At 40.8% G+C, this 25,986-nt stretch overlaps 2 protein-coding genes across 3 annotated transcripts in view; one reads left to right on the forward strand and one right to left on the reverse strand.

Moving 5' to 3' along the window:
• Positions 1–16,951, forward strand: ZFP28 (ZFP28 zinc finger protein). Of its 2 annotated transcripts, none has more exons than XM_008962208.6 (8): positions 1–328; positions 726–817; positions 8,606–8,732; positions 8,905–9,000; positions 10,057–10,220; positions 11,169–11,283; positions 11,612–11,707; positions 14,763–16,951. In XM_008962208.6, the coding sequence occupies exons 1-8, from the start codon at positions 13–15 to the stop codon at positions 16,469–16,471; spliced, it is 2,715 nt and encodes a 904-aa protein (XP_008960456.3). In that variant the 5' UTR covers positions 1–12; the 3' UTR covers positions 16,472–16,951. The 2 variants fall into 2 exon arrangements, with proteins under 2 accessions (XP_008960456.3, XP_063456734.1); XM_063600664.1 differs by lacking the exon at positions 1–328 and adding an exon at positions 384–621.
• ZNF470-DT (ZNF470 divergent transcript) overlaps positions 6,673–25,986 on the reverse strand; it is a 22,408-nt gene continuing 3,094 nt past the window's right edge. The window contains exon 2 of the mRNA XM_034944738.3: positions 6,673–8,369. The gene's annotated coding sequence lies outside the window, so the exon portion shown is untranslated. The remainder of the gene's footprint in view (positions 8,370–25,986) is intronic.

Genomic DNA, 25,986 nt, shown 5'->3' on the forward strand with positions numbered 1-25,986 from the left:
GGATGCCGGGCCATGGGGGAGCGCGCGCGGGGCTGTTCGCTGGGCGTGGCGGGCGGGTGTGGCCAGGGGTGTGGGTCTGTGAGGGACCGGTCGGAAGGGCGTCGCGCGGCCTCGGGTGACATGCGGGGGGCGGCGAGCGCGAGTGCCCGCGAGCCGACGCCGCTCCCGGGTAGAGGCGCCCCCCGCACAAAGCCCCGGGCGGGCCGAGGCCCGACTGTAGGGACTCCAGCCACCTTGGCCCTCCCTGCCCGGGGAAGGCCGCGCTCAAGGAATGGCCTCGCATCCAAAGGCCAGCGAGGAGTGGCCACTACGGGGCCTGGGCACAGAGGTGAGAGTGACAGGTGTTTGGGGCCGGGCGGACAGGGACGAATTCATCTCGGGATGAGATCTGGGAGGGGGTTGGGCTCTCGGGGACCAGTTGCTGGAGAACTGTGCCCCTGGTCTTTGAAGCTGGTGGAGTGGGAGAATCTGAAGATTTGGAAGCTCAACTGATTCAGAGCACCAAGCCGCGGTAAAGGGTGTTGACTTTCCCAGGGTGACTCTAACTAGACACTTTTCCTCTTTTCGTGCTCCCAGGGAGGAAAAAAACCTATCTCCACGTTGTGGCAGTCCCTAGGCAGGGTAATGATCTTATCCCACCTGCTCATGCAGGAAGGGACGTTTCTAGGCTGGTGATTTGGGACTGTGGTGTAGACCTGGTCTCTAGCTACTCCTTTCTCTTCCAGCTCTGCCTTCCAGGGACACTGCTCTTCCCCAGGAGAGAAACAAGAAGCTGGAGGCTGTGGGGACAGGAATTGAACCTAAAACCATGTCCCAGGTGAGTTGGCATTTCATCTCTTGTCTCTGAAATGCAGTCTTGCTTTTCGGGACTTAATGTTGCTTATTTTCTTCAAAGTTTTCAGTTTAAGAGACCTGTTTGGGCGCGGGTTTCTATTTCTTCACGTTCTAGTGAAGTGATGGGCTACGGGGAAAAGTTTAAAGTGCCCGGGGCCTCGATGCCTGCTTCTTCTTCATCCCAGTCAGCCTTCATTCTTGATTGATGAAATGATTCAGCCTCTGCCTTGTACCGCTTTTCTCGGAGGGACTCTGATGGAGGAATTGTGCCCCTTGAGGAACACGGCAGACCCTTCTGCTATACATGGTTTGTTTGGTGACCACTTTGTGCCAGCCACTGAACAAACCAATAGCTAAGCCCTATTCCCTGCTCTGGAGCTCACAGCCTGTTGACCCAATGTCAAGGAAACAAGCAAGATTCTAGAATGTGATCATCCTTGGGCCAAGTATTATGAGCGAGGACTACAAGGCGCTCCTGGCTTCCAGCCTCCTGTAGCGGAAGGGTAGGCCTATTTACCAAGGTGATTTTTGAGCCTTGCCTTGAAGGGAGAGAAGATGTTTGGGAGGCACAGTAAAGAAAGACAACATTTTAGGGAGAGGAGGCGCAATATGAAAGGCTTTCCCACTTGATTTTGTGGCTTTAAAAAATGCCAGTAAATAGTTGTGTTTGTTTCGGTTGGCTGTGTCCTATAAATATCATAGCTAGCTCATTAATAGATGAACCATTTCACTTCCACTGAGGCCTCAAAAAATATATGTACAGATGAACCAGCTTCCAGTTGTCCTACCCAAACTGCTCTTGAGTGGGTTACTGTGATCTTCACATTACCAGATGCAGTGCTCAATTCTTAGTCTTTTTTGACTATCATTGGTATTTGAAATAGCTCAGAGGCTGGCAAACTTGTGCTGGATGAGGCCACAGCAGAAAATATGTTAGGCTTTGAAAGTCCTGCTGCATCTACTCCTTTCTGCTCTTATAGAGCTAAAGTAGCCAAAGACGATATGTAAATGAATGGATGGGCTGTGTTCCAGTAAAACTTTATTTACAAAACAGGTGGCTACCTATCCCTGAAATAGCTCATCCCTGTCCTTCAATAGGCCCCCTTTTTTCCCTTGGCTACTGGGATCTCACACTCATCTGACTTTCATCTTCCTGACTGCTCAGTTTTTGCCACAGTTCTTACTCACCTCCCTGACTTGAACAGAGTGTGCCTCAGCACTCTGCTCATGGCCCTTTCTTTTTTTGTCTGCATGCTGTCTCCTGGGGATAGTAGCCTGTTCCTTGTCTGTACAACCTACCCACATGGTGGCTCCTCCCAAATTCACATTGTGAGCCCAAACCTCTCCTCTGAGCCGCCGGCCTGTGTATCCTGCTCCACTCCTCTGCCTGAGTGTCTGATAGGTAACTCAAGACAGCCTGTCCAGACCCGAAGTCCTGAGAGTCTCCCGTAAACCGGCTCCTCCCACAGTTTGAGTCTTAGTCAGTGGCCGTTTCATCCTGTCAGTTACTCAGTCCGAAAGCCTTGTCATTATTGTCTCATTCCTTTCCTTCTCCTTCCATATTTGGTCCTGATGCAAATCCCATCAGTTCTATTTGCAAATTATGTGCAGAATCTGGCAGTTTTCATCACATCTATCACCAGCAGCAGGTCCAAGTCCTCCTTTTACTGTTGGCTTCTTGACTGTGCTTCTGCGACCTCCTGCTTCTGCTCACGCTCCCCACAGCCCCTTCCCGATGAGCAGCCAGAGGGGTCTATTCAAACATGTCACCTTGTGTCACGTTGTGCTCAGGACCCTCCAGTGGTTTCTCTGAATAAAAGCCAAAACTCTTCCTGTTACTGACCAGGCCCTACATCACCTGGCTCCTTGTTACCCCTGACATCTACATCACTCTCTTCTTTCTGAAAAATCGCCTTCTCATTTTCCTGCTCACCCTGTCTAGAATTTCAGAGCCTCCTACCTGTTCTTCACATCCCTCTTCCCTGCTTTGCTTTTTTCTTTTACTACTTTTCTTTTGAGACAGAGTTTTGCTCTGTCACTCAGGCTGGAGTACAGTGGCGTGATCTCGGCTCACTGCAACCTCTGCCTCCTGAGTTCAAATTATTCTCCTTCCTCAGCCTCCCGAGTAGCCACCACACCAGGCTAATTTTTTTTTTTTTTTTTTTTTTTTTTTTTTTTTTTTTAGAGACAGGGTTTCACCATGTTGGCCAGGCTGGTCTCGATTTCCTGACCTCAAGTGATCCGCCCACCTCAGCCTCCCAAAGTGCTGGGATTACAGCCATGAGCCACTGTGCCTGGCCCTTGTAGTACTTTTCAACATACTATATACAGAAATCCCACGTATACCGAAATTTGCACTTATTCATCAGCCATGTGGAGCCTGCAGATATGAGAAGTCAGCCCTCAGTGGACACAGGTTTTCCATACCACAAATAATATTTTTTGAGACAAGGTCTCACTCTGTCACCCAGGCTGGAGTGCAGTGGTGCCATCACGGCTCACTGCAGCCTTGACCTCCCCAGGCTCAAGCAGTGCTCCCATCTCAGCCTCCGAAGTAGCTGGAATTACAGGCATGTGCCACCATGCCCAGCTAATTTTTGTATTTTTTGTAGAGATGGGGTTTTGCCGTGTTTCCCAGGCTGGTCTCGAACTCCTGGCCTCAGGCAACCGCCCGCCTTGGGCTACCAAATTGCTGCGATTAGAGGTGTGATTCCCCGCGCCCAGACAATAATTGTATTTTCAGTCTGCATTTGGTCGAAAAAATTTGCATATAGGTGGACACTTGCAGCCCAGATCCATGTTGTTCGAAGGTCAAATGTATTTTACTTAATTTATCTCAGTTTCTCTTGTCTCATTTCCTTACTTCATAGGCAAGGATTTGGGGCAGTTTTGCCTAATGTCTGATACAGAAAATATTTGGTGGATGAATGTTTGAATATAGTCTTAAAGTTCTCTTGTGGCCAGTGTTTTGATATTTAGTATAGTGTTAGAATAGTCATTTTTATACCTGAAAATGTGCTTCGTCCCTGATTTTTTTGTTTTGTTTTGTTTTTTTGCTTTTAGAGACAGGGTCTCACTCTGTCACCTAGGCTGGAGTACAGTGGCACAGTCATAGCTAATTGCAGCCTCAAACTCCGGGCCTCAAGCAATCCTCCCACCTTGGCTTCCCAAGGAGCTGGAATTGTAGGTGTGAGCCACCATGCCCAGCCCCTGATTATTTTGTATGAATACATTCCTAGAAGTTTTTCTTTCCTCATGGATTAAGGTTTCCTAAGCTTATGTGAAATCGGAATACTTCTAAAATTATTTTTGGATAGAACAGCAGTGGTGCCTCAAAAGCTAGAATTCATGTTTTGAAAAAAATGTACACTTCATCAGGAATAATAGTTATTACCAAATAAATGTTTATTTGTATGTTTTAAAAATTAACTGAATTGAATTTAAACAAATCTTTTTAGTGTATTTTTTCTATAAAGTACTTCATATTCATTCTTTTCTATGAAATTTCAACAGAAAGATTTTTCTGTAAGTATAAAGTTGCTTTTATTTTTTGTTGGTATTCTTTTAATGTCTCTATCTTTGTGTGTGTGCGTGTGTTTATATATTACATAGAATATATTATAGATGTATGTTTTATATATATTAATATATGTATATTATATATATATGTATATATAATTTTTTTTAAGAGACGGGAGTCTCACTGTTTTGCCCAGACTGGAGTATATTGGCTATTTTCAGGCACAGTTATGGTGTACTACAGCCTCAAACTCCTGGGCTCAAGGAATTCTCCTGCCTCAGCCTTCTGAGTAGCTGGGCCTATAGGCGTGTGCCACCATACCCAGTTCATATGTATATTAAGATGAGTTAACTTACATCAGATGCCTATATCAGGAGTAGATTCTGTGCCTGTATAATGTTTTCTCTGTGGTATAGTGTAAAAATGTGAAACCCATTTTGAAGTCTGCACATTTATGTTGCAGCAACAGGAATAAGAACAGGACCTGCACATTTGACAATGTTTTGTCTCCACCTAAATTAAGTAGGTTGATCCAGACATCAGTTAGGGAAAGTTCATTTTATTTTTATCTGAAAACATGTTTTCTACTGGAACTTGTTTCACTGTCAGGGTGAATGGATACTAAGTATTACTGCTATTATCAAAGTAGAACCTTTTAATAGAAGTAGAATGGCAAAGTGGTCAAAGGTCATGGACTAGGTTCACATGCTAGCCCTAGCATCTAATCACTGCGTAACCTTCAGGCAACTCAAGTGACCACATTTTCTTCATCTGTAAAATCAGGAAAATAATTGGACCTGCCTCAAGCAGTTCTTGTAAGGATTAAGATGTGTATAGTGCCTGGATTGAGGTACCTGGCACATAGTAAGGACTTACTAGTGTTAGCTGGCAGCATCCTCATGTCATCATGACGGTTTTAGAAATTTACAGGCAAGACACTTAGATGGCGTACTTCAAAAAAAGTGTTTAATATAGGACAGAACTGGGCAAATTATGGCCTATAGGCCAAATCCAGCCCACCACCACCTCCTTTTATGTGGCCCACCAGCTACAAATGAGTTCTACATTTTTCAGTGGTTGAAAAAAATCAAAAGAAGAAGAATACGTGAAAATTAAATGAAAGTCACATTTTGGTGTCCATAAAAAAAATTTCATTGTAGCACAACATACTTGTTTATGTATTATTTATGACTGCTTTTGTGCTACAGTGGCAAAATTGAAGAGTTGTGGCCAAGGCTATTTGGCCCACAAAGCCTAAAATATTACTTTCTGGCTCTTTACAGAAAAACTTTGCTGACACCTGAAGTGGAGGTTAAGAGCATGGACTGTGGAGTCAGACTCCTGGGTTCAAAACCCAGCTCTACAGCTGACTGTCTGTGATCCTGGGGACATTACAGTTCAATATTTTCTCATCTGTAAAATGGGAATAGTAATAGTACTGACTATTAGGATCGTTGTGAGGATTAAATAAGCTAATATATAAGTATATAGAATTGTGTCTGAAGTGTTGTAAGTGCTTTCAGCTATTGTTATTGCTGTTATTTACAGTAAAAGACATTTTTAAAACAAAAGTCATTGATTCTATACATAAAGAGCTGTCCGAATAAACAGAAAATGTCTTAGGAGGATATATGTATATTGCTAACGTTGGGTCCCTCTACGTGATTACATTGAAGGCATTTAACAAACCACTGGTACAAAAGCAGATCACTAATGCATAAGCATGATCAACCTGGGAAACTAGGGTTGATTCTTCTTGGCAAGCAAATAAGTTCCTCTTCTTTTATGCCAAGATGCTTCAACTTGCAAAATTATTGCTGAGAGCTGACCAGCATTTGTTTTAGACTAGCTTGCTCAGGTAGCCATATTAGTGTGTCTTTTGCTTAAGGACATTAAGCAGTTCTTGGCTGTTTCCTGCAAGTATTACCTCATGGTTTACACCGCAGGGGGCCTTTCAGTCCCCAGCTTAGGAGACTTCTCCATGATGAGTTTACCATCAAGAGTGTAGCTCTGCAGTTGACTGATTCAACTCCCTCTGCAGTTGATATTCACTCAAATTGGGATATCACTTACAAAACCCTTTTGACCTATCTTTACACAATTCAGTTACAAATGTCCTTAAAGTTTGGTAGCAGGTTAAAGAACAAGTGATTGTATATTATTCAGCAGATATCAAACCTCAAAGGGACTTTTGTTTCTAGTAGAATAATGTGAATCTTTAAAAGGTTCAGCTCTTGGTTGGTGTTGTGGTTTGTTAAGTGAGGTATTTAAATTAGGTTTTGTGTAGTCAGATGCAGCATGGTGAGGGACACTCAGAGCAGAATGGCAAAAAGATTGTTTATTACTCACAGATTCCAGAGAACAGTGGCCAGCACACCTTGCAGGGCTTACTGGAAGGGCTTGGAGACATTGAGGACACACATGCCCAGCCAAAGGGTGGGGACCAAGAGAGAGGGAGGGACCTGTGGGCTGGAGCCTTTATTGGGGTTCAAGGCATTATCTAGGTGAGTTTCCCAAGACAGGGTTGGCTTGGATACTTTGAAGGGAGCTCAAGGCTCAGTAAGGGAACTTGAAGGTTACATTATCAGGTTCACCAGGCTTCATGCAGAAGGACAGTAGTCATTTCATAGTATGGGGCCTTTTCTATCTAGAACACACAAATGGGGACTGGGTGAGGACTGCCTGAAAATATATAGGTCAAGGGTGACAAGCAGAGGCAGCATCCCTATGAATGAGAGTTATGACAGTCAGCATCATTACAAGTCATGTTCACTGCATGCTTCCATTGTGCCTTGCACGTTCTAAGTGCTGTGTATGTGTTGCCTCATTTAATCCAAAACATAATCTACAAGGTTGGTATTGTTGCCTTTTCCATTTTATAGCTGGGGAACTGAGGCACAGAGGCGTTAGGTAACCAGGTGAGGTTTCAGAGCTGGTGAGTGCTGGAATTGTAATTCAGCTTTTGGGGTAGTCCAACTGTTTCGCATGTTCATTTCAGTTTAGACTTTGAAAATCCCATAGCTGCTAGTCAGTTAAATCTGCCTTCTGTTAGCCACAGGTTCCTGGGATTAGAGTTGCAACTGAATAGATGTTTAAAATACATTGGAACGTATCAGAGTTGTAGGCTGAATTTGTAAAACTATGCTCCATAAAAATCTGCCAGCAGGAGCTGAGCAGCCCCATCTTGCCAGTTGGTCAAGAAAATCCTGCTCATGCCAAGCTGTTAGCAAATGTGCTCCTGATACCTCCTCATAATGCCTAGCTTCTCCAAGATGGCACCTTGGTTTGTAAAGGCATTTCATTAATTAAAAACATTATAGTGCCTTTTGTTTTTCATTCTTATTACATATTCATTTTAGAAAATTGCTAGATTTTTTTTTAATGACCTCTACTGAACACTGAGAGTAAAAATAGAAATTCTTAGAACCCAGTTTAGTCATGAATAATATTGATGCTTTGAGGTTCATCTCAAGTTTACTGCCCCGTTCTTGTGCTGCTTCAGGCCACTCAAATGTCCCTATGTTGGACAGTGCTGTAGTACCTGTTGTGCATAGAACAAGTTAGTCTTTGTTATTTATAGTTTTGAATTGATGTCAGGGGTTTTTCTTGTGGCTGCCTCCTTTCACCTCCACAAAACTGCAAGTTCTCCAAAGTCAGGGGCTGTCTCCATATTTTTCTCTTTTACCTGGAGTTTAAGACAGAATGAGGCTAGCTGTACAATACCTAACTAGATCTCCACAGTTCTGAGTTTATAGTCTCTTAGTCAAAATGAAGACAAGGAATCTTTAGATCCCTATATTAGTTTGTTAGGGCTGCCAGAACAAATACCACAGAATGGGTGTCTTAAACAACAGAAATTTCTTTTCTCAAGGTTCTGGAGGCTGGAAGTCCAAGATCAAGGTGCCTGCAGGTTTGGTTTCTCCTGAGGCCTCTCTCCTTGGCTTGCAGATGGCTGTCTTCTCTCTGTGTCCTCACGTGGCCATTTCCCTGTGCCTGCACACCGCAGTGTCTCTTCCTGTTTTAATAAGGACACCAGACAGATTGGGTTAGGGCCCCACCCATATGACCTCATTTAACCCTAATTACCTCTTTTTAGGCCCTGTCTCTAAATACAGTCACATTCAAAAGTACTGGGGATTAGGACTTTAATGTAGGAGTTTTGTCAGGGGACACATTTCTTTCTATAACAAACCCCCAGTCATGTGGGGGCATGAGCACTGGTTGAGCAAGAACATGGTTATATCATTTCAGGGCTTGGTGACATTTGGGGATGTGGCTGTAGATTTCTCCCAAGAGGAGTGGGAGTGGCTGAACCCCATTCAGAGGAACTTGTACAGGAAGGTGATGTTGGAGAACTACAGGAACCTGGCATCGCTGGGTAAGGGCTCCCACCCCTTTTCCCACCCCTCACCCTACCCACGTCCTGGACTAAGAAGCCTTTCATGCCTTTATCACCAAGACCTGCACTGCCCTCTTGCGTCAAGCCAAGGGGACTGCATCTCAGTCTGGACAGCCACACAGTATGACCAGGTTGTTTTTTATGTGTCTAGGACTTTGTGTTTCTAAGCCCGATGTGATCTCCTCGTTGGAACAAGGAAAAGAGCCTTGGACAGTGAAGCGAAAGATGACAAGAGCCTGGTGCCCAGGTGAGTGTGGGAGAACCAGGTAGGGTAAGGCCACTGCTGGTCGCAGTTCAGCTGACTCAGACACGCAACATCTTCAGCAGATTCTTCCTAAGCCTCTTGCTTAGGAATATCTGTTATTTTTACTATTTGGGAATACAGAAATTTCAACTACAGTATTATTTCCAGAACAGCAAATTATTAAGACAAGGAATTAGAATTATAGATTTCTTTCAGAGGTTTTATCCTAACAGGAAATGGTTACAGTTTCTAAAGCATTGAGAATCTTACAAGGTTTCTTTGTTCAATTCACACTTCAAAGGAAACGCTTGCATTGACAACACGACAAGTTACTGACAGTTATAAATTAAAGTGACTCACATGGGTCATCATATAGCATAAGAGAACAAGAATGTGTGAAAGTTTCCAATTTAACATCATATGAAATCACATACTTTGAGCTAGTTTAATGAGATAGAACTGTTTTTTCTTCCTGCAGATCATTCATCTCTTGTTGAGACTAGTTAATTGTGAAGACTTACATTTTTAAGGCCAGGATCTGGACTTTTATTAGTTAGCATCGTAATAAAAAAAAAAGGAGGTATGTAGAGATAGAGATGAAATTTTTTCTAGATGAAATGGACAAGGAGTGAAAAGGAGTTGACTTAAAGCTGAAATAAGGATCATATGGCAGTTTTCTTCTATAGCCTCCACTTTCTCTTTATATTAGACATTTTATTTTACATTTAAGTCTTTGTGAGCTCCCTTATCTCTTGATTTTTAATTGCTTTTTCCAGTCTTCTGCTAAAAACATAATGTGAACTCTTGTTCAACTTTTAGGTGGGAAAGGTCTTATTGTGGCCTTTAGGACTATGGCTACACAAATTTGGGAATGTAGGGTTGGTTGAATATTGCTAGTAATATAAGAAAGCTTTCAAAATGATATGCTTTTCATTTTCTTCCATAAAAATAAATGACTATATGCTTTTTTGTGGCTTTTAATTTAACGGTTGCATTTTGGAATTTTTCTTCATACTAACACATGATAAAAGATACATTTGCCTTCTTTACGTCTTTCAGACTTGAAGGCTGTGTGGAAGATCAAGGAGTTACCTCTCAAGAAGGACTTCTGCGAAGGAAAGCTATCCCAGGCAGTGATAACAGAGAGACTCACAAGCTATAATCTGGAGTACTCTCTGTTAGGGGAACACTGGGATTATGATGCTCTGTTTGAGACACAGCCGGTAAGTCACAAGACAGATTTCAGGCAAGAGGAAGGATCCTTCATGAGGAAACTCTTCTTGAGGGAAGAGACCATGACTACAATAACTATAGGAGAAGTTTTCATTTGAATACAATACTTCTTATAGACAGATTATCCCCTCAGAACAGAGAGTGCCTAATCTCGATACACATAAGAACAGTGGAGGGGGAAATTGAGTTGTAATGAATTACAAACAAATCTGTCAAGGTCAGAAATGTTTGACTTGTGATGAATGTAAGAAAGCTTTGAGCAGAGGCCAGGCGCGGTGGCTCACGCCTGTAATCCCAGCACTTTGGGAGGCCGAGGCGGGTGGATCACAAGGTCAGGAGATCGAGACCATCCTAGCTAACATTGTGAAACCCCGTCTCTACTAAAAATACAAAAAATTAGCCGGGCGTGGTGGCGGGCACCTGTAGTCCCAGCTACTCAGGAGGCTGAGGCAGGAGAATGGCATGAACCCGGGAGGCGGAGCTTGCAGTGAGCCAAGATCGCGCCACTGCACTCCAGCCTGGGTGACAGAGCAAGACGCCACCTCAAAAAAAAAAAAGAAAGCTTTGAGCAGAATATCAACCCCTCCTTTTCATCAAAGATTTCATACAAGAGAAAAACTCTGTGGACTTGTTGAATAATTTGTATGAATATGGGAAAGCCTTCCGTCTGTGTTAAAAGGTTCATACTGTGTGTAGGTTCATACTGTAAGTATGACAAACTCTCCATAGCAGAAAGTTTCTCCTATTTTTCTGTGTTTTTCCCCAAACATATATGCTATAACTAAGCCCTGTCATTATTTGACCTGGTGTACCAGAACTTAAGTTGCAGTTCTTGGTATGGAGTGCCTTTTTTGCAGTGTGGACACAGTCCATCCCACTGAGACCAGGTGAGTTCACGAACATGGTTTGATTTAAAAAACGTGCTTTTACCATTGCAGGGCTTGGTGACTATCAAAAACCTGGCTGTTGACTTCCGCCAGCAGCTACACCCAGCTCAGAAGAATTTCTGTAAGAATGGGATATGGGAGAACAACAGTGACCTGGGATCAGCAGGTAAGGATGTCCCTCTCCCATATTTGAATCTATCGTCGGGTACCTCCATTTTCAAACTTCAGTTTTGAATTATGGAGGAGGGAGGGGGTGTCTTCTGACATGCTGGCCTGAATTTTGTGGATTCCTAAGGTAAGAGTTTGGCATTTGTAGAGGTGAAAGTTGGTGTCTTTGTTAGGCTTTAAGCGTTATCTTCTTGTGTCTTTCAGATCCTACTCACCTGTTTTTCTGTTTCTTTCAGCAGTAACACTTTTCTATCATCAAGGAAGTGGTTCTCAATTTTAGGATGCCAAGACTATTGGCCAAACCTCATCTCTTTTCACTTTTTCAGGACATTGTGTGGCTAAGCCAGATTTAGTTTCTTTACTAGAGCAAGAGAAGGAGCCCTGGATGGTGAAGCGAGAGCTGACAGGAAGCCTGTTCTCAGGTGAGTGCAGGAGAGCCTGGTGTGGAAAATCTACTGCAAGAGAGAGCGGAGCTTTTACCAAAAAGGCTGCATCCTCACTAATATACAGTAGGAAACTTTACCCAGGCTCTCTGGGTCTGGAAAGAAAATTGAACTCTGAGAGTTCCAAATAATTCTTTCCTCCTCCTTTGCCCCCTTCTCTCCAGTAACTCCCATTTCCCTGAAGTTCCTTCTTTTCTTGGCCACTGGGACGTGTATCATCCACTCACTTCCTTAAATGATCTTTTCCGGACCCTGATGCACTTTTGAGCTGACTTCCAAAATGGCTTATTGTTTTCATCATGCATCCATTCCTGTGAGAACCACAAATTGAAAGTTATGGGATTGAGCCACTCTGCTGAGTATTGGCAGGCGATTGGAAAAAGGGAGAATTACACATAAATGTAAGCCATCAGTGAATTACTCTAATGGAAAGGATAAGACATGTTTATGGATAGCTTGCATGAAGTAGAGTTTGCAGAATTTCAAATAGGGCATTATAGAGACAAAGGAGATGTTGTTCCCAGTGGTGTCTATGTTCTAGTAGGACAGGTGGGTAGAAGTTGAATTGCAAGAAGGTGGAAGTAAAGGATCTTTTCCTCTTGATACACAAGGGAAAGAAAGGAAATTTCCATAGAAAATAATGGTTTGTAGAAAATGTAATTGTTTACTGTTTGGCAAAAGAATAGAAAACCGTGACGTTATCACAACATACACCTTAGATCCATTTAAGTTAGGATAAACACACATTTTTTCACATAGTAGAAATTACAGTGTATATTCAGTTACGCATACACGTTTTTCATATGGATTCCACGTTGTATATACCATTGCTCACTTAGGTTGCTTTACATTTCTTAGTATTAAAGATACAATTATAATAGATTTTTTTCAAGTTAAGTGAAAACTACACATTTTGGGGATTGCTGTATTCCTGGATATGAGCACCTGCTAGGCTCTGAAAGTTTGTTTGTTTTTGGTGACTAGCAACAATTAGATGTATGAGTTTAATTGCATCTTGAAAGTATTGGTTATTTACATGAAAACTTTTGCTCATTATTTGTTGAAAGATTATACACTAAAATTATTCTTTTTTTATGAAAGAAGTTGAACATTTTTTCGTAAATTTGGTTTTTCTCTTATCTTCTTGTAAAATGTCTGTCATTTGTACCCAGTTCTCTCTTGTGTGTTAAATATTTTCTTAACAGTCTCAGTGATTGCTATGTATATAAGCATACTAATTCTGTGATATATTGTCTCAAACTATTTTCACATATGGCAATAAGAGTTTTAATTTTAATTAGGTCTTTAAAATTATGACATGTAAAAATTTTCAATTTTTATATAGTCCAGTATATTATTTCTAATGTGATTTCTCCTATTTGTGTGGCTAACAACTTGACACATATAGTTCTATTTCATTTTTAATGACTATTTAGTATTATATGAATATACATAATTTATTTAAATTATTTACTGTTGAGTATATTTAAACATTTAGGAGGTCTTCTCCAGTTTTCACCTATAATCAACAGTGGTCCAGTTTGTACATATCTTCTTGCTTACATGTCAGAATATTTCTTGAAGATATGTGCTTGGAAATGAATTTGCATGGTCGAAGTATACGTATTTTTAAAGTGTCATGGATATTTTGCTGTACCATTGGTAAAGAATATATGAGAATACTGTTTCTAGACATCATCACCAATATGGGTATTTTGTAGTTTAAAAAAAATTTTGCCAAGCTGCTAGATGAAAAATGTTTTATTTAATTTGCATTTCCCCAACTACTTACGATGTTGAGAATATGTGCTCTTAAATCTGTTTAGAGTTTGTATTCTATTCATAGTGTGTTTATACTCATTAGTCACATTTCTATTGGGTTGTATATTTTCCTGTATTTATGCAACATTGATATGAATGCTATTTTTTAATAAGTTTGATAAAATTTTTCCCCAATTTTGTGTGGTCTAGAAGTTTGCATATGGTATTTCCTACTATATAGTAGCTTAACTTGGGAATTATCTTCATTTATAGAAGCACGTACTTTGTTGATTTTTTCATTTGTTTCACTCCTATCTTTTAAAAAATGAATAGATGTATAGTCCCATTTGAATCATATAATACATTTGTTTGACCTTCTGTAACTTAATTATTTCTCTCTCCTTTATCCCCTTCCTTCCTTTTCTTTCTTTCCTTCTCATTTTTCCCTTCTTTCCTTACCTTTCTCTTCTGTATTTTGCTGTGTGGTCTGTTTTTTGTTTGTTTTATTTACATATTTTTATTATAGAAAAGTACACATAAAATTTAACCATTTTGAAGTGTACAATTCAGTGACAGTATATTATGTGAGGTGATATGGTAATTAGCTTGATTGTGGCAAACATTTCACCATGTATAAGCGTATCAAAACATTTTATACCTTAAATATATACAATTTTTATTTGTCAACTATGCCTCAATAAAGCTGGAAAAATACTGCCAAAAAGAGAGAAATTGCAAGGCTTCATTATGGAATGGCCAGAGAATTGAGGATGTTTTCAGGCTTGTGGAAGTAACCAGGAAAATGTGAAAATAATTGTTTTTTTTTGAGTCAGATTCTGGCTCTGTTCCCCAGGCTGGAGTGCAGTGGCTTGATCATAGTTTACTGCCACATCAACCTCCTAGGCTCAAGCAATCCCCCTGCCTTTGCCTCCTGAGTAGCTGGAACTACAGGCACATACTACCATGCCTGGCTAATTTTTAAAAAAGTTTTTTAGAGATAGGGTCTTGCTATGTTGTGCAGGCTATGTTGTCCTGGCCTCAAGTGATCCGCCTCAAGTGATCTGCCTCAAGTGATCCACCTCAGCCTCCCAAAGCACTGGGATTACAGGTGTAAGCCACTGTGCCTGGCCCTAAATGTAATAGTTTTTAGAGCTGTAAAATGTATGTTGATGAATTCACCAATTAGTGAATTAATTCACTAGTTTTCCTTTTGGCAGATTCCTTTTTCCTAGCACACGAAAAAGGAAATATGTGTTTTCTTGGTATCTTTCAGGCCAGCGATCTGTACGTGAGACCCAGGAATTATTTCCAAAGCAAGATTCATATGCTGAAGGGGTAACAGACAGAACCTCAAACACTAAATTTGAGTGTTCCAGTTTCAGAGAAAATTGGGATTCTGACTATGTGTTTGGAAGGAAGCTTGCAGTAGGTCAAGAGACACAATTCAGGCAAGAGCCAATTACTCATAACAAAACCCTCTCTAAGGAAAGAGAACGTACATATAACAAATCTGGAAGATGGTTCTATTTGGACGATTCAGAAGAGAAAGTTCATAATCGTGATTCAATTAAAAATTTTCAAAAAAGTTCAGTGGTAATAAAACAAACAGGCATCTATGCAGGAAAAAAGCTTTTCAAGTGTAATGAATGTAAGAAAACTTTTACCCAGAGCTCATCTCTTACTGTTCATCAGAGAATTCACACTGGAGAGAAACCTTATAAATGTAATGAATGTGGGAAGGCCTTTAGTGACGGCTCATCCTTTGCCCGACACCAGAGATGTCACACTGGCAAGAAGCCCTATGAGTGCATTGAGTGTGGGAAAGCTTTCATACAGAACACATCCCTTATCCGTCACTGGAGATACTATCATACTGGGGAGAAACCCTTTGATTGCATCGATTGTGGGAAAGCCTTCAGTGACCACATAGGGCTTAATCAACACAGGAGAATTCATACTGGAGAGAAACCTTACAAATGTGATGTATGTCACAAATCCTTCAGGTATGGTTCCTCCCTTACTGTACATCAAAGGATTCATACCGGAGAAAAACCATATGAATGTGATGTTTGCAGAAAAGCCTTCAGCCATCATGCATCACTCACTCAACATCAAAGAGTACATTCTGGAGAAAAGCCTTTTAAGTGTAAAGAGTGCGGAAAAGCTTTTAGGCAGAATATACACCTTGCCAGTCATTTAAGGATTCATACTGGGGAGAAGCCTTTTGAATGTGCGGAGTGTGGAAAATCCTTCAGCATCAGTTCTCAGCTTGCCACTCATCAGAGAATCCATACTGGAGAGAAGCCCTATGAATGTAAGGTTTGTAGTAAAGCGTTCACCCAGAAGGCTCACCTTGCACAGCATCAGAAAACCCATACAGGAGAGAAACCATATGAGTGCAAGGAATGTGGTAAAGCCTTCAGCCAGACCACACACCTCATTCAACATCAGAGAGTTCACACTGGTGAGAAACCCTATAAATGTATGGAATGTGGGAAGGCCTTTGGTGATAACTCATCCTGTACTCAACATCAAAGACTGCACACTGGCCAAAGACCTTATGAATGTATTGAGTGTGGAAAGGCATTCAAGACAAAATCCTCCCTTATTTGTCATCGCAGAAGTCATACTGGAGAAAAACCCTATGAATGTAGTGTGTGTGGCAAAGCCTTTAGTCATCGTCAATCCCTTAGTGTACATCAGAGAATCCATTCTGGAAAGAAACCATATGAATGTAAGGAATGTAGGAAAACCTTCATCCAAATTGGACACCTTAATCAACATAAGAGAGTTCATACTGGAGAGAGATCTTATAACTATAAGAAAAGCAGAAAAGTCTTCAGGCAAACTGCTCACTTAGCTCATCATCAGCGAATTCATACTGGAGAGTCGTCAACATGCCCCTCTTTACCTTCCACGTCAAATCCTGTGGATCTGTTTCCCAAATTTGTCTGGAATCCATCCTCCCTCCCATCACCATAGCCTCGAGACGTCATTTCTGTTTGACGACTCCAGCAGCTTAAAACCCCATCTCCCTGCCCTTTTGTTTTCTGTCCCTTATTAGTTTGTTCTTCACATAAGTGTAAATGTAACTTATTCACTCCTCTTGTAAAACTTATAGTTTCTTTAAATTGGTTAATGTGTGAGATGTGCTCAGCACAGTGCCTGGTCCATAGTAAGTGCTCAGTAAACTTAGCTGTTTTAAAAACTTTGTATTTGAACATTGAAAAGTTACAGTAGTCAGCTCTGATAAAAAAATGATGCAGTAGGGTGAGGGTAGGAAAAAGCACATTTTCGATCAGGAACAGCATTCTCCAGTAGTGGGTGAGGTTTTGCCTTTGTTGGTTTTAAAACTTGATTCTATAATGCCAAGTTAGTTTTGTGGCTTTCCATCTGACCCTATGTGAATGTAAGGTGATGTGACCTTGTTGGTGAGAAAATTAAACTTTACATTTGACTTGATTCGTTTTAGAAAGTCTAGGGACCATGAATGAATAGGCCACCTGGGACAAATGAATTTAAAAAATCAGAAAAATGCAAGATTTATGTGCATGAAGTTAAAACAACTGACGTTACTCAAGAATTAGAAAACTTTGCAAGATTTGACCTGTTTAAAAATCACATTTATAAATGAACCGTATTAAAACTTTTAAGGAACCATTCATTGTGAGGTAAACTGATCCAGAATAGGGGTCAGCAAACTATGACTCATGGCCACAGTCTCACTGACTGTTTTTGTATGGTCCATGATCTAGAATTTAAAAAAATTTTAAAGGGTTGAAAAAAGTGAAAAGAATATTTTCAACATGAAAATTATATGAAATTTAAGTTTTGGTGTCTGTAAATAAAGTTTTGTTGGCTTCAGCCACACAGTGGTTTACACCTTGATTGTGCTGCTTCCAGGCTGTAGCAGCAGTTGAGCAGTTGTGACGGGAGACCATGTGGCCTGCAGAGCCCAAATATCTACTGTCTGATCCTACACAGAAAATGTGTGTGATCCCTGCTATGGAGCAGAGGTTATCAAACTAAAGCCCATGGACCAAATCCTATCTGCTGCTTGTTTTTGTAAATAGAGTTTTATCAAACCACAGCCATGCTTACTTGTTTAGCTATTGACTATGGCTGCTTTAGACAACTGTGACAGACTATATGGCTCGCAAAACTGCAAATATTTCCTATCCTTTAACAGAAAGTTTGCCAACCTCTGCTCTAGAGTAGAGAAAAATGTATAAAAGATTCTAATTTTATGAGGGCAATACAACTGTCACATCAGAAACAAGAAAACAAATGATAAAGGAACTCATTTATCAATAGAGGTGAAAGGAAATTATTAAACTATATTGAAAAATAAAGATGTCAATAAAAGGAGAAATGATATTTTTCTAGATGAAATACTCAATATTGTTAAAATGTTTGTAAATTATAATTCAGTCCCAGTAAGATATATTTACTTTTGACGGTAACAGGGAAGCATAATTAGGCAAGAATAGCAAGAAGTTTTTTTTTTTTCTTTTTTTTTTGAGATGGAGTCTCACTCTGTTGCCCAGGCTGAAGTGCAGTGGCGTGATCCCGGCTCACTGCAACCTCTGCCTCCCAGGTTCAAGCAATTCTCTGCCTCAGCCTCCCGAGTAGCTGGAATTACAGGCACCTGCCACCACGCCTGGCTAATTTTTGTATTTTTAGTAGAGATGGGGTTTCACCATCTTGGCCAGGCTGGTCTTGAACTCCTGACCTTGTGATCCACCCGCCTTGGCCTCCCAAAGTGCTGGGTTTACAGGCATGAGCCACCACGCCCGGCCAATAATTTTTTTTTTTAAGAGATGGAGGCCTCACTCTATCATCCAGGCTGAAGTGCAGTGCTAAGATCCTAGCTCACTGTAACCTTAAAATATTTTTTTTGTAGAGACTGTGTCTCGCTTTGTTGCCCAGGCTGGTCTTGGGCTCCTTGCCTCAAGTGATTCTCCTGCCTCACCCTTCCCCAAAATTTTTGAAATAGATTTCTTTGCATATGAGATTTTAGTATATAATGGCACTATTATTTCAATATCGGAGAAATTATGTTTTGACAATTGGTTATCCACCCTCTCCAAGAAAAAAGTTAGAAGCACATTTACACCTTACAGAGAAATATGACTATCATATTTGACATATCTAATCATAAAATAATATGTTAGAAGCAAATGTAGAAAAAAGGAACCTATTATCAAGTAGGACATGGAGTCCTAGAAGCCATAAAGAAATCGAGAACAAGTTGGGCTATGCAACGATCTAAAACTTCAGCATGGTGAAAGGCACCAAAAACTTGTAAAAGACAGTTGAAGGGAAATGTATACAACTTATAGAAAATAACAGAATGCTGTTACATATACAGAGCAGTGGGGAACAACTGGCCACGCACACTGATAGGCAAATCACCCTGAAGAATCCAAATGGATAAAGAAAATTCGTGAAATTCTTAACCTCATTAATCAGAAGAATATGAATGAAACCACATTTTCCTGGCTCTTAGGTAGATTACAATATAAAATTTGGATAATATCCAGTAATGGTATTAGTGTGGGAAAACAGGTACTTGATCATTATTAGCAGTGTAACTTCGTCCCCTATCTCCTTGGATGGCATGACCTATCAACATTATAAACGTGAATTTTTTTCAAACAGTAATTCCAGATCTAGGAATTTTATCCCATTGGAATAAATAGGTAGATATAAATATTGTTTTCTTGTAGAATTGTTTCAATTATGACAAATAAGAATTCAGCGCCCTGCCAAGTGGATTGACTAAATTGTAGTTATTCAGTACTGTGTTGTGCGATTAGTAGAAAGCAGTTAAGCTCTACATATACTTCTATGGAGTGGCGTCTACAACATATTTAATGAAATATGTGGTTTACAGAACCTTACAGGTAAAATGACCTAGTCATAGAGTCAAAATTAATACTGAATATATATGTGTGTATGTACATACAAACACATGCACAGCCTCAGTATCTATGTTGAAATCTGGTTTTGTCTTTAACACACAGACTTTTCCTAGCATTTTGCGGGCACTTTCCCTTTCTTCGTTCTGTATTGTTCTGATGAACTGTCAGTGACACATGCTCCAATTAAGCCAACCAGATTCATTCTCTGTATTTTGATTAGAGACACAGGGACAGGAACAGGGCCAATATTCAGCTTTATGAACCAGTATGGCCAGAATGGATGTTTTGTTTTAGTCAATATTCATTTTGATTGGTGGGACCTTTATTATACCTGCTGTGAAGTATGTGGGATATGACTCCTAGGCTGGAATTCGTTTGAATTAAGTCATCCTTTGGCAGCAACCTAAGGATTCCTCCACCTGTCACTGAGATCCATTGAGATGATTCCTGCTTTCTCACATCTTGGTTTTGAGTTAAATTCTTTGAATCCGTGAACTACCTGGTATTCTAATATTTCTCATTTTAAGTCAGAGTCAAGTTCTTTGGTTCTCAAGCAAAGAGAGCTAGCCAATACAGAAATTTATACTACAGAACGATTACTAGACTGTAGAGAAGCAGAGTATTCAAAATGGATGTCCAGTGAGACAGATCAAAGCACAGATGAATTCCTAATCCTATTTTGTGCTGTGAAAGGATATTCATGATATAGCAGGATCCTAAGCCCATTGTGCACTAGGGGCTGGATAGCTCCTACCAAAAACAAAGGTATTGAGGAATACTACTCCCAAAAGTATATATGATACCTGTTTATAATGAAATTGGGTAATTAAAATTTCAAGGCTACTTGAAATTCTGGCCTTAAGGAATTGAATCAGTACCTGTATGTCTGTGTTGGGAAGAATCTCATACTCCTTTTAAGCATGGGGCTGTATTTGCTAAAAATCAAAGGCAGCAGGAGATGCAGTTATTTGCTCAACAATGATGCTTACTGAATGAAGGGGTGGCCTGCCCCTCCACACCTGTTTTTCCTTGGGTGGGACCAGAGACTGAGAAAAGAAAGAGACACAGAGACAAAGTATAGAGAAAGAAAAGTGGGCCCAGGGGACCAGAGCTCAGCATACGGAGGACCCACGCCTGCACCGGTCTCTGAGTTCCCTCAGTATTTATTGGTCATTATCTCTACCATCTCAGAGAGGGGGATGTGGCAGGACAACAGGGTAATAGTGGGGAGAGGGTCAGCAGGAAAACGTGAACAAATGTCTCTGTGTCATAAACAAGGTTAGAAAATGTGCTGTGCTTTGATATGCACATACACAAACATATCTGGTGCATTAAACAGCAGTATTGCCGCCAGCATGTCTCACCCCCAGCCTTAAGGCGGTTTTCTCCTATCTCAGTAGATGGAACATACAATTGGGTTTTACACCGAGACATTCCATTCCCCAGGGACGAGCAGGAGACAGATGCCTTCCTCTTATCTCAACTGCAAAGAGGTGTTCCTTCCTCTTTTACTAATCCTCCTCAGCACAGACCCTTTACCGGTGTCGGGCTCGGGGACAGTCAGGTCTTTCCCTTCCCACAAGGCCATATTTCAGACTATCACATGGGGAGAAACCTTGGACAATACCTGGCTTTCCTAGGCAGAGGTCCCTGCAGCCTTCTGCAGTGTTTTGTGTCCCTGGGTACTTGAGATTAGGGAGTGGTGATGACTTTTAACAAGCATGCTGCCTTCAAGCACTTGTTTAACAAAGCACATCCTGCATAGCCCTAAATCCATTAAACCTTGAGTCGACACAACACGTGTTTCTGCCAGCACAGGGTTGGGGGTAGGGTTACAGATTAACAGCATCTCAAGGCAGAATTTTTCTTAGTACAGAACAAAATGGAGTCTCTTATGTCTACTTCTGTCTACATAGACACAGTAACAGTCTGATCTCTCTTTTCCCCACACTGAATTCACAACCTTGTCACTTCTGTTAAGCAATTAGGGAAATACTGGAATTTGGATTATTGGAATGAGACTAACAAGAAGGATTCAAGGATCTTAGAAAACTTTGACTCTCCCTTGACTCTCCCTCTCAACCCTTAAGCAACCTCCCCACTGATTCTAATCTCCATGCTTCCCTTGTGACTGGAAACAAATCTTCCTTCCTTCCTTCCTTTCCCCCGCCTTTCTTTTCTTTTTTCTTTTCTTTTCTTTCTCAGAGTCTTGCTATCCCCCAAGCTGGAGAGCAGTGATGTAATCATGGCTTGCTGCCGCCTTGATCTCCTGGCCTCCAGCGTTCCTCCCACCTTGGCCTCTTCGAGTAGCTGGGACTACAGGCGTGTGCCACCACACCCAGAATTTTTAAATTTTTTGTGGATAGTTGTGCCATGTTGCCCAGGCTGGTCTTGAACTCCTGGGCTCAAGTGATCTGCCTGCCTCGACCTTCTGAAGTGCTGGGATTACAGGTGTGAGACACCATACCCAGCCTGTGACTGAAAACTTGATTGTCCCTTTTCTCACACGGTCACCATTATTGCTTGGCTGGTAACCAAAATCACAGCTTAGTATGACCTGTAGTTTGAAATACAGAAAGGAAAGAGATTAATCTCACCGAGAAATATTTAATTTCCTTCATTAATTGTAACATCAAAAATCTAGGGAACATTGTTGCAAGTGTATTTTCAGGGTTAGAAATTACTTTGTGTAATATATATGGACTGAAAGAATTCAGAAGTTTATAATGCTGGATTGGATCATTTATGTCCATACCCTTCACTCATCTGCAAGTTCCCATCAGGGCCCAATAGCCTTTCCATATTCCTTTGACATGAAAGAAGCACTGAAAAATGTCCCTATATCTCCACCTTTAGGTGCAGAGACTTTTCATGAGTGATTACATTTGAAAAGGGTATCCGATTTGTGTAGAACTGTGGCATGTGTAGTGGCTGGATTATAGGGCAATCATTAACTATGAGAAGAAAGTAAAAAGGTTATAACAAACCTCAGAATTCTAAGAGTGTTCTGATTTCTGATATTTCCACTGTAATTAATAATTGATCCCCAGCATTGAAACTGCACTAAGGTTTTATTTTAATTAAAAACACTCCATGGCATGGCATCCAAATCTCACATTGACTTAAATCAGTGGCACAGGACTGGGTCATTCAGGAGTCTCAATGACTGTAATTAAAATTTCTATGAACAATTCCATGGGAATTCGAAAAAGACTTGCATTTATGCAGAGTGAGGGCTTATGGAAGAATCCTTATACAAGCGTAGCTTAGAACAAGGTCTATTGAGACCACAAATGCATACTGTGGCTATTTTTCCAGGTCCTGGGTGTGCATTTGTTAATGATATCTATGATATGAGATGTGACTAGATGACCACCAAAAGTTTGTGTTCTTTTCTATTGTCTGGAATTGATCCTGGGATGTGTCTGCCCAGGCACCTTTGCTTCCGGTTTTGTCTATCAGATGAATTTTCTTCAGTGTGGTGTGAATAGAAGCAATATGGCACTCAGGGCTTGGTTTTTAAGAAAAGGATGTTCTGTCCAGACGGAAGTAGAATCTTAATCATATGGAATGGCAAAGCTGAAAGATAGAACTCTGTGTCCCTAAACCACTATTTGGAGGAAAGCTCCCCAGTCATCAAGGAACACCAGCAATGGATTATTATATGAATGAGAAATAAACTTATATTGTGTTAAGGTAATGATATTTGGATTTCAATTGTAATAGCAGCTACTATAATTCTAATCAATATAATACCTTTGACTAATGATAGAATTCCTATTTTCCCTGAGTCATAGAGTAGGAACTGTGATGGCGTGTTAGTTGCCTGTTGTTGTAACAAATTATCCCCAAACCTTCGTGGCTGAAAACAGATAGACGTTCATTACCTCAATTTCTTTGGGGAAAGAATCTAGGCACAGCTTAGTTGGGTGCCTCTGGCTCAAGGTCTCTCAGATGGCTACAGTCTTAGCTGTGAGCCAGTGCTGCAGTCATCTGAAGATTTTGTTAGAGGATAATCAGCTTTCAAGCTCAAGTAAGTGGGCAGGACTCAGTTCCCTACAGGCTTTGGCTGGACATGTTGGTTCCTTTCCATGTGGGCCTCTCTGTAGGGCAGCTTACAATATGGCAAGTGGCTTCCTTGAAAAGTGAGTGAGCAGGAGAGGATGCCCAAGATAGAAGATGAAGTCCTTTTGTAACCTAATATTAGAAGTGATATCCCCTCATCTTTGTATTTGGTTAACTAGGAGTCACTAGGTTTAGCCTACCTTCAAGGGGAGGGGATTACAAAATAGTTTGAGTAAGAGGAGGTGGGGAACTTTGAGAGACATCGTAATGGCTGTCCACCACAGTCTTCCTCCATCCCCACCTCCCAGTGATTCATGTCCCTTCCAGATGCAGAATACACTCACTCCTTCCAAGGCCCCTCTCAGAGTCTCACCTCATTACAGGATCACCTCAAAGTCAATAATCTTGTCATCTAACATAGGTACAGGTGCTAATGAAGCCCATAAGATATACTTTCTTAAGTATGGGTATTGATCTGCAGACCTTTAGACTTAAAGAAAATAAAGAACAAGTTATCTGTCTCCTCTCCTCCACCACCCCTAACCGATACAGAGGAATCACTGCTCCATAGCAATTCTGAAATCTAACCAGACAAATGTTTGGAAATTCCTTTATTAGGTCACATGGCCTGGGATAATTATCCACCATCTGAACTCTTGGTTCTGCCCTCTGAATCCTTTTTTCCTGAAACGCATTTGCAGTTCAATAGCTTTTTTTTTTTTAATTATACTTTAAGTTTTAGGGTATATGTGCACAACGTGCAGGTTAGTTACATATGTATACATGTGCCATATTGGTGTGCTGCACCCAGTAACTCGTCATTTAACATTAGGTATCTCTCCAAATGCTATCAATAGCTTTCTTAGCTTGCTTACTAGAGTTTTAGGAATCTAGTGGCGTCTCTTCATTTTGTGCTGTCTCTGTCCCTCTCACTCCACTTGGCAGAGTTTCTACTGAATCTTCTGAAAATGTTGTGGGCTTCATGAGAACCTCATTGGGGTTCACTGCACAAGACAAAAGCCACAGCCACAAATCTCTTTGAGATAAGCTTCTTAGAGGCCTAATTATTTGAATAAGAGTGTCTGTCAGGTCGCCTTAATCTCTTTACAGAGCTTTTGTGTGGTTAAATAATACTGAGATACCAGCTTTGGTCTTTCTGAGGTTCTGGATTTTACAGCCATGCCCTTAGTTTTTATCTAGACCAGTTTTCCTAGCAGTAACTTGGATTTCATTTTTGCTTGGAAGCCCTTTCTTGTTTTTGGCATTGTTTGCCACCTACAGAGGCTAAGAATTTTCAAAATCCTAATGTCCTCTTTGTTAACAGTTATTCCCTCAATTTATATCTCTTCTTTTGCATGTTTCTGTAAGCAGCAAGAAAACAACAGCAACAGGACATTCAGCACATTCCTTGAAAATCTTAGCTACGTCACCCAGTTCTTCTTCCTGCATTAGCTGCAAATAACAGGCTGCTAAACTTTCTGCCATTACATAACAAGGACCCTCTTTCCTCCAGTTTTTAATGGAGTATTTCTCACTATCCTTTTAGCCTTCACCAGCACTTAAGACCCAAAATTTCTGGACAGCCCCTTTTCTATACAAGTATTGGACAAACTCCAAGCATCCCAACAAAGGCTTTAGCATTACCTGTCTCAGTGAGACAAGAGTTGGAGATTGAGTTCAACACAGTGAACTGCCTACTAAAAACAAAATTCAGACAGACTTTTTGTCTGTAGAGACAACAGAGTCTCTACAGTGTGTTACTCATAGAGTAAGAATTATTAGATATGTGAAAACATAAGCCACATTCAAGAGAAGAAAGCAATACAAATCCTTAAACACTGGAATTAGCAAACAAGAATGATAAAGCCCCTATTATAATTGTTCTGAATGACATAAAGGAAAATGCTATGAATGGATGAGCAGATGGGAATTTCAGCAAATGAGTAAATCAATTTGAAAATGGGAATTCTAAAACTAAGAAATACAATGTTTGAAAGTAAAAATCCACTGGATAGGTTTAACAGGAAATTTGAGGTGGCAGAACAGTTAATGAAGTTGAATATAGATAGAAATTATTTAATCTGAAACAAAAAGGATTGAAAGAAATTAAAAGGACTGAATAGTGCTGGTGATAATGTCAAAAGGTGACTTGTGATAATGCTTTGTGTTCTCTGATCTTCCTAGATCTGTGGTTTGGTGTTTGTTTTCTTGCTTTTAGAGACAAGGTCTTGCTTTGTTGCCCAGGAGGGAGTGCAGTGGCAGGATAATGGCTTGCTCAAGCGATCCTCCCACCTCAGCTTCTCGAGTAGTTGGGACTACAATTACACAGCACCACACCCAGCTAATTTTTGTATTTTTTTAAAGATGGGGTCTCACTATGTTGCCCAGGCTGGTCTCAATCTCCTGGGCTCAAGCAATCCTCCCACTCTGGCCCCCCAAAGTGCTGGTATGTATCACAGGCATGAGCCACCACACTGGCCTGGTGTCCTGTCATTAATTTTAGAAAAT

The sequence above is a fragment of the Pan paniscus genome, chromosome 20 (genome assembly GCF_029289425.2).
Source record: "Pan paniscus chromosome 20, NHGRI_mPanPan1-v2.0_pri, whole genome shotgun sequence".
NCBI classification, from domain to species: Eukaryota; Metazoa; Chordata; class Mammalia; order Primates; family Hominidae; genus Pan; species Pan paniscus.

Coding starts and splice junctions, on each gene's coding strand:
- ZFP28 (XM_008962208.6), top strand. CDS start 13: ATGGGGGAGCGCGCGCGGGGCTGTTCGCTGGGCGTGGCGGGCGGGTGT. Junction 818..8,605: donor AACCTAAAACCATGTCCCAG/GTGAGTTGGCAT, acceptor ATATCATTTCAG/GGCTTGGTGACATTTGGGGA. Junction 10,221..11,168: donor CTCTGTTTGAGACACAGCCG/GTAAGTCACAAG, acceptor TTACCATTGCAG/GGCTTGGTGACTATCAAAAA.